This window comes from Anser anser (genome assembly GCF_964211835.1).
Source record: "Anser anser genome assembly, chromosome: W".
Classification (NCBI taxonomy): domain Eukaryota; kingdom Metazoa; phylum Chordata; class Aves; order Anseriformes; family Anatidae; genus Anser; species Anser anser.
Genome location: NC_139731.1, coordinates 9,905,197 through 9,919,437, shown reverse-complemented (window position 1 = coordinate 9,919,437; position 14,241 = coordinate 9,905,197). Strand labels below are relative to the sequence as shown.

Genomic DNA, 14,241 nt, shown 5'->3' with positions numbered 1-14,241 from the left:
AACCATTTGCAATGCTTTATGAGCCTCCTCAGTCCATTGCTTTGGGGCATTAATATCAGTGTCTCCCTTTAATAACTCAAGAGAGGCGCCAATATTGAACTGTCTATCCCACATTGTAGTCTAATCCAGTTTATATTGCCTAGTAATTTCTGTACATCGTTCAGTGTCTTAACATCTGCATTAATGGATATCTGCTGTGGTTGAATGTTTTGCTGTAAAATATTCCACCCCAGATACTTCCAAGGTTCTTGGGTCTGCACCTTTTCAGGTGCAATGTGGAGTCCTGCTGTCTGTAACGCTTGTTTTAAGGCAGGCAGTGCCTCTTGGACTTCATCACTAGATGGTCCAGCTAGTAGGATATCATCCATGTAGTGGTATATGTAAATCTCTGGAAAGAACTGGCGTACTGGTTGGATAGCTTTTGCGACATAGGTTTGGCACATGGTTGGGGAGTTTTTCATGCCTTGTGGTAGTACGGTCCAATGATATTGATCCATAAGCTCCTTCCTACTGATCTTTGGTACCGAAAAGGCAAAACGAGGAGCGTCGTCAGGATGCAAAGGAATTGTGAAAAAACAGTCTTTCAAGTCCATAACAACAATGTCCCAATTACAGGGTATCATGGTAGGTGAGGGTAATCCTGGCTGCAAGGAGCCCATGTCCTCGATCACTGCGATGATTCGTCACAAATCATGCAGTAATCTCCATTTCCCGCTCTTCTTCTTGATGACAAACACTGGTGAATTCCATGGGCTGTTTGTCGGAACAATATGTCCTTGTTGGAGTTGTTCTTGAACCAACTCCTGCAGACTACTGCTCAGTAAAACAATCAGTTGAGCAATTCTAGTTCCCTTTGGTATTGACAATGGTGGAGACGGTGTCCAAGCCATAGCTTGGATTTGTCCATTATAGTCGGCATCAATTATCCCTGGAAAAACAAGCAATCCGGTCAAAGTTGTACTTGATCGTCCTAGCAGCAAAACACTACAGTCATTCCCAATTGGTCCTTTGATGTTCAATGGAATTTTATGAACGTGAGTACCCCACAACGTGACATCTATTACTGTGGAGACATCCACTCCGGCACTCCCTCTGGTTCTTGCTGAGAGGGTGTCCACGGTGGTAACCGTGGCAGCGGGGCTGCAGCGCGGAACCCTGCTCCACTGTGGTACTCCATGGGCTGCAGGGGGACAGCCTGCTTCACCATGGTCCTCACCACAGGCTGCAGGGGACTTCTGCTCCGGTGCCTGGAGCACCTCTCCCCCTCCTTCTTCACTGACCTTGGCTCCTGCAAGGCTGTTCCTCACTCCTCTCACTCTCCCAGCTGCTGTGAAGCGCAGCATTTTTTTTTTTTTTTTTTTTTTTCCTGTCTTAAATATTCTCTCACAGAGGCACAAACAGCATCGCTTATTGGCTCGGCTCTGGTCAGCAGCGGGGCCCTTACCTAACATGGGGCAGCTTCTAGATTCTTCTCACAGAAGCCACCCCTATGGCCCCCTGCTACCAAAAGCTTGTCACGTAAACCCACTACATTCCACCCCTTTCATCTGTGAAAAGCATATTTAAGAATAATCACAATATACTCTTACTTTACAGTCATCACAATCTTCACAAACTTACATCAAAAAGAAAAAGAATTCCCCACACCAAAATAAACATAACATCATCACAACACTGAAAAGGTGGACAATTTACATACACACCACCCCTCATCCCTTCACCACACTAATATGAAACATATTTTTCACAATTGCTGCTTTCTTAAACTCTTCACAACTATTGCATTCATAAAAACATCCAGTCCGTGTTTTGCCCATTACTTCTCTCAACTATCATCCTTATCTCAAATTCCTTGAGCCCCATGTTGGGCGAGTAAAAAACCATAAGAAGTTATCACGGATTTGGGGTAGGAGGTTTGAAGAAACCAATCTTCCGGCAGTATCGGACAATAAATGGCACAGAAACTATAGTAATGCTGATTTGTACTGAAGCAAACAATTTGTGAATAGCATATGCCAACACAAATGTGCTTGTACCAGCAGCCCTTTTAGACTGCAGCGATGATTCACTGAAACCAAGTTTGAAGAGAACTGCAGTCATATCCACACCACTTGACACAGCCGGGTAGAAGATTCCTAGAGATACTAATGAAATTCCAACATGGAATGAAACCCCTACAGCACCATATTCTTTGAGAACTTTTTTCAGCTGCTAGGATTTATTGAGTTTCTTTTTTTCACCGCTGAGATCTGTGGCTGCCTTTTCAGGGGATCCACCCACATCCTTGGCCGAGCTGCCGGCGGCGGCCCGCAGCGCCAGCAGAGGGGCCGGCGGGCTGAGGGGAGGCCGGCCCGGGGAGGGGGGTGGCGGGGGGGCAGCAGCGGCGGCGGGCAGCGGCGAGCGGGGGCCCGCGGGGTGGTGGGCAGGGCGCAGCAGCAGGCAGCGCCCGGTGCGTGCGGGCGGGCGCTCGAACCTGAGAAGCGCAGCAGCCGGCGGCGGGGCGGGCGGCTGCCCGGAGGTGACAGCGGGGGTGCAGGTGGCGCTGGACCCTGCGTTATCATTACGTTTGGAGCCCTCCCTTGTGGGAGGTTCCTCCTTTGACCAGGAGGCGGGGGTGCTTGTGTCGTCGCGGCCCCGCCCCGCGCTCCTCTTCCCGTTTCCCCGCCACGGCGGCAAAGGCTGCCCTTCCGCGTTGTATTTAGAGCGGCATTGGTTCGCCCAGTGGCGTCCTTTCCCACATCTGGGACACAAAGTGGGCGGGACTGGGGGCGAGCCGCCCCCCCGCCCCCGCCAGGGGCATGCGGAGACTAGGTGGCTCGGGTCTCCACACCGATAGCATTTTTTCTGACCCTTGGGGTCCTGACTGATGGTTAGTGCTGCTGCAAAAGCGGACGCCAGCGATTCGGTATGATGTTCGATAGAACCCACTCAGTTACACGCCGCTATCATCTGAACTAGTGTTGCATTCACAGGCAGAGCCTGCAGCACCTTTTTACAGTCGGTATTTGCGTTTTCTACCTAGCTAGCTTTTGTAGCAAGGCGTCTTTTGCTTCCCGATTGTCAATCTGCTTATCTAGTGCATCGCACTAGACCTATAAGCCGACCTATAAACTGCATGTATGGCTCAGACACCCCTTGCTGGACCGTTGTAAAGGGCTGCGTGGGCTTCCCGGTCTCTGGAATTCTTAACATTGCCTGAAGGGCTAGGGTCGCAGTCAGCCGGAGGATGCCTGGATCTAGACGCGCCTGAAGGTGTGGATCCACTATCGGGTCTGTACCCATCAATTGAGGTATACCGGCCATGAAAAGCGGATCTCCAGGCTACCTTTCTAAATTTTGGAGCACTGCATGTTCGCACAAATCTCCATTTCTGTTCCCATAATAACTTTTGTGTCGGAGTTAATATCATCGCCGCCACTTGTCGTATGCCAAAGGGGGTTAAAAGCTGTCCCGTCATGACATTCTCCAGCAGGGACTGCGTATACGGGGCCGATAACCCATAAGTGGTCACTGCCTTACGCGGTTCCTTAATAAGGTCCCACCAGAAGGGGTTCCAGTCATTTTGCCCGCTATCCCGAACTTGGACTGGAAAAACGAGCCCTGCGCCTCCCCCTCCCCCTCCCCCCCCCCCCCCTTTACTGCTTCTCTCTGAAGTTGTTTCCAACGATCTGGGGGGGTCAAAAGGATCCCCCGTGGGCGGCTCTGCTGGCCTTGTGGGTGGCAGCAGCGGCGACGCTGACGGCCTCTAAGACATTGTCTCCGCCTCTGTTCCCAAGTCTATCGGGTTTACTTCCTCCAGAGGTACGCAGTCACAGCTTTTTATTTCACCCGCCTGCGTAGCCTGAGCAGCCACTGTCTCTACCCTTTTTTCCACTTGCCATGATCTCAGTGTATCAGTCACTAAGCGCCAGGTCGTTATCACCTCAGCAGCTGTTGTATTTCCCTGGGAGGCAGCATCCCATTTAGTTGTCCCCGCGTTCTCCCAAGTTTTTACATCAAACGCTGCCAAAGCTGTTGCCGGGGCCCTGTTCTTTCGTAAGAACTTTAGCAATCATTTCACTTTATGCGGGTCATATTTTACTCTTTTTACCAGGAGTTGAGTCAGTATCTTAGCTATCGCCTCCTCATTGGTCGATAGATTAGCTCCCATAGTTAATGCCCCAGCCGCTCTCCTGCTTCTTGAGGTGATGTCCCAGGATTAAAGCCGTGGTCCTGCCGTCAGCTTGAGTCGTTCGGCTGGGGTCCCTTCAGACGCTTCTCTCAGCGTTGCTCTCTTCCGATCACGTCGGGATCACCATTTGAAGGGATGAAAGACAAGGACTCCTGATGGCTCTTGAACAGAAGGCCTTTATTGTCCTTTTTTCTCCACTACATATACTTTCCCCGTAACCCCATGCGCTGTCCACATGCCCGATTCTGTCATACAATTGGTTAGAGACCCTCAGACACGCACCTCAAGCCAGCCAGCAATTGGTCACTGCCCAAAGCTCATCTTTAGCACTGCAGCCAAGTTAATTTATCTTGACCTTGCTCAAGTTTTTGTTTCTACCGCTTATTTCCTCATTATCTCTAATTCAGGGGCATATGAAACATCGCTAAGCCACCTGCGAATTCCTTTCCCACAACAACGAACAAAGATGGAAGCAGAACCACCCTCATATTTAGAGGACAGCAGTGGGAGAATAATGCACTCATCAGGACATTCTGTTCATTTCTCTGCTTTGCCATAGATTTCCTGTGTGTCTTGATGAGGCATTCCTTAGCTTCTGTATTCCAGTTTACCATCTGCAAGTTGAGGATACAGAATCTAAAAGTGAAGATGAGGGCATTAAAAGCTGTGTGGCTATAAAAAAGTAATAATAAAAATCAGTACCTGTGATAGTGGGGACAATATAAATATTATGATAAGGGAGCAGTTTTAATTGTCACTGGAGGTATTTCTGGAAAGCATGCTTCCCTACTGTATTTACTCCTTTTTCATACATTTGAGTCGGATTGTGTCTCATAGATGCTTCCTGAGTTTCAGAACTTCATAAGATTACCGCTGCTTATTCTATGGATTAGTTTCTTTGCTTTATGCTTAACTGGCAAATTAATGTTGTCAGTAGCTTGGGAAAATACAACTTGCCTTTGTATGCCCTCAGCCAGAGAACAATTTGTGTCTGCAAATTTTCATGCAATGCTTTTGTTTTATTGCTATTATATCTTTGCTAAGATAATTATTACTGAGAATATCTTACAGATATTAGTGCCTGGGTATTATTTTGTGCAGTTGCATATTGGCAAATAAAATGCTGTTTTTAATACTGCTTTAAACTAGTTTAACATATTCTAATAGAAGTATCTCATAAAGAACCTATAATGTCATGCAAAGTACTTTTGAGACTTAATCAAGCTGGTAAAGCAGGGAATCTGTTTATTTAAATGAAGCTCTGGTGTTCTCTGGCTATGCTGAATTTTTGCATGAGTGAAGGGATGTGCAGGAAGCATCAGAGTCCTACAGAGAAAATTAGGACCTCTGGGTGTGGTTTAGGTGGGCTCACAGATGTGTGTTAACTGACTCTAGCAATACTAAGGCACTCTAGTTGGCTATAAGGTTAAATTTATGGAACCTATCAGTCACTGTTTCCCCCTTCCTCTCCCCACCAAACACAAACACACACACACACACCAGGAATAAAGTGATACTAAGGAAAATATTTATTTCAGATAATAGACAGTAGTGTATATTGCTCAGAGTATTTCCTTACTAAGGAGCTTGATGTTCAGGTGCATATGAATTTGATAAAAGATGTATCTGAAAACCGTAGGGGAGGGGGTAGGTAGGATTTATTTTTTTTAAGGCATGCTTAGTATTAAATGCCATGATGTTCTATTAAGTGAGCTATTTAGCATACTTTCATGTTCTTTTGTGCATGCGCTGTTCCTTGAGATGCTGTTGCGTTAAGGGGTGTAGCCAATTAACCGTTATGGGTCCGGTCGGACTCAGGGTATTGAACTATCACGGTCACAGATTCACCAATAACGTAGCACGCCCTCACTCTAGTCGCGTTCAATGAGAACTATCACGGCTAGGAACAATGCAATTAAGTGCAATTTATTACAGCAACAGGTACGCAGGTTCTTTGGATTGCTGGCAATAAATTCACTGTCTGCAAAAGCAAGCAAGCATGCATGAAACACACAGGTACACACCTGGTATAACCAAGCGTTCAAAACTTACCCCACGGCGTCCCAATGGGGGGGGGGGGGGGGGGGGAAGAGAAGCTCAGCCCATCGACTGACCCTAGAAGTCAGAAGGTATCCTTCGTGATGGTATCTTCCCTAACATCCCCTCTCTCTTAAGCCAATTAATATTATTTTCCATCTTGAGCTTGAGTGACTCTAGTCATGCATATCTTGGTTATAATTGGTAAAAAGTTTTCTCGCTTTTGTTTAAAGGTATAGGCTCCGAGAAATTCACAGCGCGTGCTCAGTGAGGGCTGGTCGCACCTTGGAGGCGGGTAGCTTTTGGGATGGAGGTGTGTTTTGGTATTATAATGATATTATAATGAGCAAAAGTTCACTAGAGTAGAGCATTTTGTCAAAAACATGACAGGTCGTTGGCTCAGGGTAGCAAATGTGCAGCTTATCGCTCTCGGTGTGCACAAGAACAATCGAGTCCCCACCTGGTCACAGAGCCTAGCCGTGATGTCTCCACTCTGCTCTACACTCCGTACTGTTCCTTAGAGTCAGCACACCAGGTTCCCCTAGTGCGATAGCATCTAAGGTTGGAGGCCTAGGGAACGCTTAGGTAATGCAGCTACACTCCACCCTGAAAGCTTCTTCAATGCTGTACGTTTTCTTTAAAATGTGAATATTAGTTTAATTTGCCTAGTCACTTTAGGCAATTACTCCACAGATGTACACTGAGAAAATAATTTAAAATTACCTTTTAAAAACATTCAACATGAGGGCTGCTTTTAAGTGATGTAATGAGACCAAATGAGCCAGAACTTGTTATCCAAATTGTTTTAAATAACAAGTAAAACAGCTCATTTTTTATACCAAGAGAGTGAAGCTTATCTTTTATGTTTTTTTGTTGTTCTCTGCATTTCAGTGATTGTTACAGAGTTTGCACAGTAGCCTTTGTTTTAATGTCCATTTCCAGCCTGTTATTTGGGTTGGCCTTTCTTGCTGAGGCACATCCCCTTGTATGTGCTGGTAACTTCGTAGACTTTGCTAAAAACGTTATCTCTTGCTGAACATCTGTATCTGTTAGGCTTTATCAGTTATCACTAATCCTTTTTTTCTTTCCAAGGTGTTTATGCACTGGATAGCATCATGCAAAGCTGGTTTACACTTTTCACTCCAACAGAAGCCACTAGTATTGTTGCTACAACAGTGATGTCCAACAGTACCATTGTCCGTCTGCATCTGGACTGCAATCAGCAGGAGAAGCTGGCTGGCAGTGCTAGGACGCTTGCTCTACAGTGTGCCATGAAGGATCCTCAAAACTGTGCCCTCTCTGCACTGACGTTATGTGAAAAGGATCACATAGCTTTTGAGACTGCTTACCAAATCATTCTAGATGCTGCTACAACTGGCATGAGCTACTCACAACTTTTTACTATAGCACGATACATGGAACACCGTGGTTACCCCATGCGGGCCTACAAGCTGGCCACTTTGGCCATGACGCATCTCAACCTGAGTTACAATCAGGATACACACCCTGCTATTAATGATGTTCTGTGGGCATGTGCGCTCAGCCACTCCCTTGGGAAAAATGAGCTAGCAGCTATAATACCTCTGGTGGTCAAAAGTGTCAAATGTGCAACAGTACTGTCAGACATTTTGCGTAGGTGTACTTTGACCACTCCTGGCATAGTGGGACTTCACGGAAGGAGGAACTCTGGTAAGCTCATGTCACTGGACAAAGCCCCTTTAAGGCAACTCTTGGATGCCACGATCGGAGCCTACATTAATACGACTCATTCACGTCTCACTCACATCAGCCCTCGACACTATAGTGAGTTTATAGAGTTCCTTAGCAAGGCCCGAGAGACCTTCTTAATGGCTCATGATGGGCATATCCAGTTTACACAGTTTATTGACAACCTAAAACAAATCTACAAAGGCAAAAAGAAACTGATGATGTTGGTTCGTGAACGCTTTGGTTGATGAAAATGTGTGAATGTGGGTGGGGGGTTGGGGGGAGGGAAAGGGTGGTTTGTTTCTACTTGAGCCTGCCTTTGTATCCTTTTTAACTTAAAGAAACAGAGCCACACCGGTATTATATGTGTATAGTTATATTGAGTTTGCAAACTAAACTGTCATGTTGTGAAAGTTTGTGTGTTTATTTTTTTTTCTCATTTTTTCTGTTATGTGTGAGAGAGAGAGGTTAAAAAAGGTTTGGTTTACACTGAGTATATGTTGTCAAGTGGCAAAAGCCCACATCGCTCTCCTGTTCTTTCTGTATACGTTCACAGCCTCAAAAACAAGCATATATTGCAATGGCTTTAACAAACAAACAAAACACCTCCATCCTGTGATAAGTACCTCGAACGGATCCAGCTTTACTCCTTTGTAACTCATCCTTACATTTCAGCATATTTAAACAAAGCAACAAATGAAATACTAATAGTTATAAGGCTGACCACGTGGCTTTGCAGTGCTGTTCATCCAGAAGCATGGCACACAATGCTTGTGCATGTGGAAACTTAGCAACTGTCAACATACATTCTCAGGGATTTATCAAAAAAATAATAAAAAAAGAATGAGAGCATTTATTGTACTGTATATATATTATAGTATATGTCTGAATACTGAAAAATATAACATTAATTTATATAAAAAAATCTATGTAATGCAAAATACTTGAAGCTGCAGTAGCTTGGTTTTAAAAAAGAAAACCTATGAGAAGGATTAAAGCGCACCTTGCTTCAGGGTTGGCTCAGGAGGTGAACTATATTCTGGGCGTCTATGCAGAGCCACCTTTTGGATAGCATGGTTGGACTGATACCTATTGGGGGAAGGTGTTTTTTTTATATATATATATTTATACAACTTGTGTATACATATATATATACACACATGCTTGTAACAAGCACTGTAGTAAAGAGGGACAACAAAAAATACGCAGCGAGAGCAGCAAGCCTTAGCATTAAGAATACAGTATGCCAGAATTGGGGTTTGTGCCTCCTAGCCTAGAAAGCTTAAAGAAATATCCTTTTGACACAAAACACATAATGTTTTCCAAAATGATTGACATTACATGTTATGCCTTTGCAGTGAGCTAACCTTTGTGCATAAATAACATATATATATTATATATATACCTTCTGCATAGGTATTTTGACTTTGTGCAGGACAGAAAGTTGTGTAGGTATGACTGTTCTACTTTTCAGTTTGTTTTTTAAATATATTTTATTTTCTCTAGAATTACTCAAACAAAAGCAGCCTTCTATCTTGCCTTGTCTTAATGCTTTAAAATAACCAAACTGAAGATCTAATTACCAAACTGTTCATTATATTATTAAGTACCAACTTTGGTTACAGTACAGTGTCTTTATTTTAGCTGATGGTTCTATATCCTTGTGCTTTTTAAAGCAGTTTTTATGTTTTGGTGCAAAAGTTGTCCAGTGTCTCTTGTTCCCTTCATTAGCGAACATGATAGAGGTATGTTTGGTAGGTATTTTTGTTTAGAAAAACTATTTCATGCTCTCCATTTTATTTATTATAATAGGTAAAAAGGTTGTACTTCATCATCCATGTAAACATACTCATGAAGTTGAAAGTAATTAAGATTTGATACACTGATATCAATTTATTTATGTAACTAAATCACTGTTTTATAAACTTGTTAATGATCAACAGGTTTTTTTGGTTTGATTAAAATTAGTTTTTTGAAAGTTGATTCTGCCTCCTTTATGTTGTTTGTTACTGGAGTTGAATTGTGAATGGATGGTTCGTAGATCCTAAATGCCCAGCTTACAACTTTGGTCCATTATAGTGGTAAGCAATATGATCACCAAGAACAGGAAAGAAATGTTTTGTTCCTCAAAAATCTGCTGATTAGTGGCAGTGCTCAGAAGTGCACCAACTTCTGTGCAAAAGATGGACGTAGACTTGGTGCATCGTAGGAGGCACAAAATGCTGCCTGCAGTTGAAAGATGTGTGGTCTATAGACTTGGCATATTGCCCTGGTGGGATGGTAGAGTGCCATGTTCACACTTCATGGATTATTTAGGTGGGCATGAGAGTTGAGATGTACTGAAAATAAAAACAAGGACAGTTCTTGCTGTTCGATTGGCTTTTCGTGTTGTGTATATGTTGTGTATTCTGAACTGCGCAGCTTGCTCCACACAGCATGGAGACTTTGCTCACAGCTGAGAGCTAATATACCTGTTTTTTGGGAGTCCTTGCTCTGTAGGATTTGTGTAAGTTTTCTAGCCCTCAGTGAATAATAGGATATGGCATGGTTGAAAATTGAAGAGGGGAGTTTTTTACTTTGCCAAGATCTTTATTATCTTAGGCATATTATATGATGTCATATTTGACTATATGATCTGAAGACTTTCATTTTCTTTTTTAGTATCTTCAGCTAAAAAGAGAATTAGCATGAAGCAAGCAATTATCAAAGATGCCAGTGTACCCATGAATTCTGACAGTGAGACTTGTGTCACCGGAAGATTAAGGAGGAAAAGGTCTGAATCTTTGTACAAAATCTCATGTAAATATGAGTCTTTACCAAGTCTTCCTAACAGCTGAGTTGTCCTGACCTGTAGTACTAGTGTTCTCTAGCTTCTGCAACTTCTATCCCTTCCAAGTACTGGATTCTCATTACGTTTTGAAGTTTCTCATGAATTTTCTGTTACAGACAATAAGAAGCAATGGGATACCCCATTCTGTAGTAGTGTCGGCATGGTTTTCTTTTGCCTCTTAAAAATAATTCAGTATTATGGATATTGTGGACTATGGAGATTGCAAAACAGAAGCCTGTTTGAAGAGAATGCTTTAGAATTAAATGCAGTCACGATGGTTGGAACCTGCTTTTGATGAGCAGAATGGCTTATTCTTCCTTCAGAATGGATGGAAGTTTATTTCATGTCCTTTCATGACTGACTGATATCTCTTGTGCATCCTTAGTGGTGCTGCACAGTACAGTTCACACTATGTTAAAAACCTTCATGGACCAACAGAGTTGGCCAATATCTCTAGTTTAGATATGTACTACTCTTGTTTTGTGGAGGTAGGGAGAGTCCAGGGAAAAGATTCCAGGAAAAAAAAATAAAATCTCAAGGCTCTTTTGGTGAAAACTGATCAAATATTTCTAATGTAATTTCTAAAATTACATATTTGAATTAATTTTGGAGTATAAGGAAACCTAATCAAAATACATCTCAAATTGCTTATCTTCTCTTCAGAGCTATATCTTTGAGGTATGCAACTGAACACCATTGTTATCATTGTTTCAAAATGCTACAATGTTTTTCAACACTCCCTTAAATGAGAACTTTTTTTTTTTTTTTTTAATTCGGAGTCTCTGTTTAGTACTGAAGGAAACTGAACATAATTCCCCCATATCACAGACTAACATTGAATCTTCATTCTTTTGGTGAGTTGAGTGAACTCCTGAAAGATGTGATATTCATTCTGTGTTATGAGATTATGTCTTGTGGCCCAAGAAACTGACTTTTGCCCCTAAGTTCATTTTCAAAATTTCCTTTGCAGTCTATTGGTTCTGCCAGAACATAATTCAGCAGAGATTTTTATTATCTAAATTACATTACTTTCATTTACCTTTTTAGTGTTTCAACACTTCATTTCCACATCATTTTCCCTTTAGAGAAAAACTGCACAGCTTTTCAGCGTGAAAGAGAAAAGGCACCTATGGGAGACTCAGACTTCAGATACTAAGGTGCAACTGAAATCCAAGACAGCTTAGCTTCCCTCTCAGTACTTCATGTCTTATTCTCAAAATCTTTTGGTTTTAATGCCATGACAGTAAAGCTAAACTTGGATTTGCATGTACATGACAAGGAGTTTATTAGATTTTTTTTAAGAGAAACTGTAGGTAATGTTCTGAAGCTAGAGCTGTGACTACAAGACAGGGTCTGTAGATCACCATGGTTGTCTAGTAGAATTGATGGAGCTCTTTAAAAATTATGAATTTGCTAATATATGCAATCAGTACTTTGGATGACCAATCAACAGTTTTTGCCGTACAGATGAAATCCTGGAGGCCTTTTTTTTTCTCTCTTTTTTTTGGAATATCAAAAAGCAAAATTGGCTTCCTAGTATTTTTAAGTATAGAAGATACTCTGAGTGCTTTGTATTAGTAAATTTCTATTCGACAAAAAAAACGTATTCCATCATTTTCTTTGTATATCCCTACTAAGTTTCACGTTGCAAGCTTTCAAAAATTTCTGTGAAAGTCACTTTTCAATAATGCTTTAGTGTTCTGCCAGTTTAGTTTGAGCTGCAATTTTCAAAGCCTTGATTTCGTGTCCCGGGAATCAAAGGCAAATCACTGTTCATAGAAGGATTCTGGAAAGTTTAAAAATGGATGGAGGTGATTAAGGACAGAGCTAAATATTCCTCTGGTGAAGTTGCTTGAATTACATAAAGGCTCATCTTGGCACACACTTCAGTGAAGCCTGTTAGTTATGAGAACAAAAGTGGTGATAGAAGTAGTGCTAAATTCTTCCCAGTCAGTGGGCAGGAAAAATAATTTGGGGTTTGTGGCCTCCAATTCCAAATGACCTGAATCTCATTAAACAGCACATTGGCTAACTGTAATGCTTTCTTTATCTCCTAGCTTTTCCTTCACACAGGAAAATATGTCAGGCAAACTGCAACTCATCTCTTAGACACGTTACCAATGGAAGAACTGAAGTTCTCTCTCTCTTCTGAAAACAAGGGGTCTGGGACAAACATCGTCCTTGCTCAGGCCAATTTGCCTATATGTTAAGGAACCTTTAGCAGCACAACCAAAGCAATTCAGGAGGATAAGGTTGCAAAAGGTAAATTGCATGAAAGGCTTTCCCAGCAAGATCCTATTTGTATACTGCTATAGAGCAGTTGTTCACGTAAATGAGTAGAAACTGGTTTCTAAGGAAAAAGTTATTTTTTTCTGCATCTAATTAACATTTTAAACATGTTTAATATATTGTCATGATAACTAAAAATATCCAAAAATAACCACCAAAGTGGAAGATGTGATTGTCCTCATTGCTGAAAGGAACAAATGTACCTAAAGAAAAATTTCTTCACAATCACCTGCCAAGGCAATTTGCCCTGGGGGCAGGTGCATTCTGCAGCATGCAGGGGGATTCCTGCATCAAGGCAACCCCAGGGAGTAGAGGGAGCTGCCAGCACCTGTCAGCCCTCACAAAAGCAGATGATGAGGCTTCAGCGGGGCGAGCAGCAGCAGCCACCCTCACATACAAAAGCTGCCCCTAGGGAGCTTGAGTGACTAGGGTGTGGTGTGGTAATTTCAGTAGGAAGCTGTGCATGGAGGGCAGAAGGTGGGTTGCTTTCTATTCTGGGAGCAATGGAGGAAGGCACTTTCTACTGAAATAGAAATGGTGTCCATGCGCCAGCTGGGCTGAGCCTGAAACCCAGACAAAGGGGCCACAACATCCCCATACAGATGACTACACCCAAACAGACCTCTGGAGGACCAAAAAAGCTGCCCAAACCCTCAGTTCCAGGGAACTCCAGAATGCGGAAGTCCCCCTATGTCCTGAAGGCAGAGGTGGGTGTCATGGATGTAGGTGTGCCCAGCTGGATGAACTTTTCAAACAGGTGGCTCTGTTATGAGAGGAGCTCACCAGGCAATGTAGCATCCAGGAATCCGAGCGGGAGACTGATAAATGGTATTATGCACTGACATGGTCCAAGCAACAGCCCTACCTTAAGTCCTGGCAAGGGGAACATAAACTAGCTTCTAGCCCTCAAGCAACAAACTTGAATGACTCACAAGATCAGGGAGACTGGACCCTCGTCTCTGCTCGGAGCAGGAGGAGGAGTCTCCCCCTTGCCCCTGAAGTGCCCCTGCACAACAGATACAATGCTCTAGGGTTGGAGAGAGGAGACTGTGAGTAATGGTGAAGATGTCGGAAAGGGCAACCACACAAAGTTGTCTCAGTCTGCCACCTGCATCAGAGCCAGTGCCACAAAAAAGGCATGAAGGGTGTTAGTCATGGGGGACTCCTCGCTGAGAGGCACTGAGGTCCCCATTTACTGTCCAGATAA

General features: G+C 43.1%; 1 protein-coding gene across 5 annotated transcripts in view; it reads left to right on the top strand.

The window, feature by feature from the left end:
- LOC310888746 (zinc finger SWIM domain-containing protein 6) overlaps positions 1-9,899 on the top strand; it is a 219,639-nt gene extending 209,740 nt beyond the window's left edge. For all 5 annotated transcript variants that reach the window (XM_083815763.1, XM_083815760.1, XM_083815759.1 and 2 more), the window contains one exon: positions 7,301-9,899. In XM_083815763.1, the coding sequence (XP_083671889.1) occupies positions 7,301-8,163 (863 nt within the window). In that variant the 3' untranslated portion in view covers positions 8,164-9,899. The remainder of the gene's footprint in view (positions 1-7,300) is intronic.
- Positions 9,900-14,241: the final 4,342 nt, after the last annotated feature.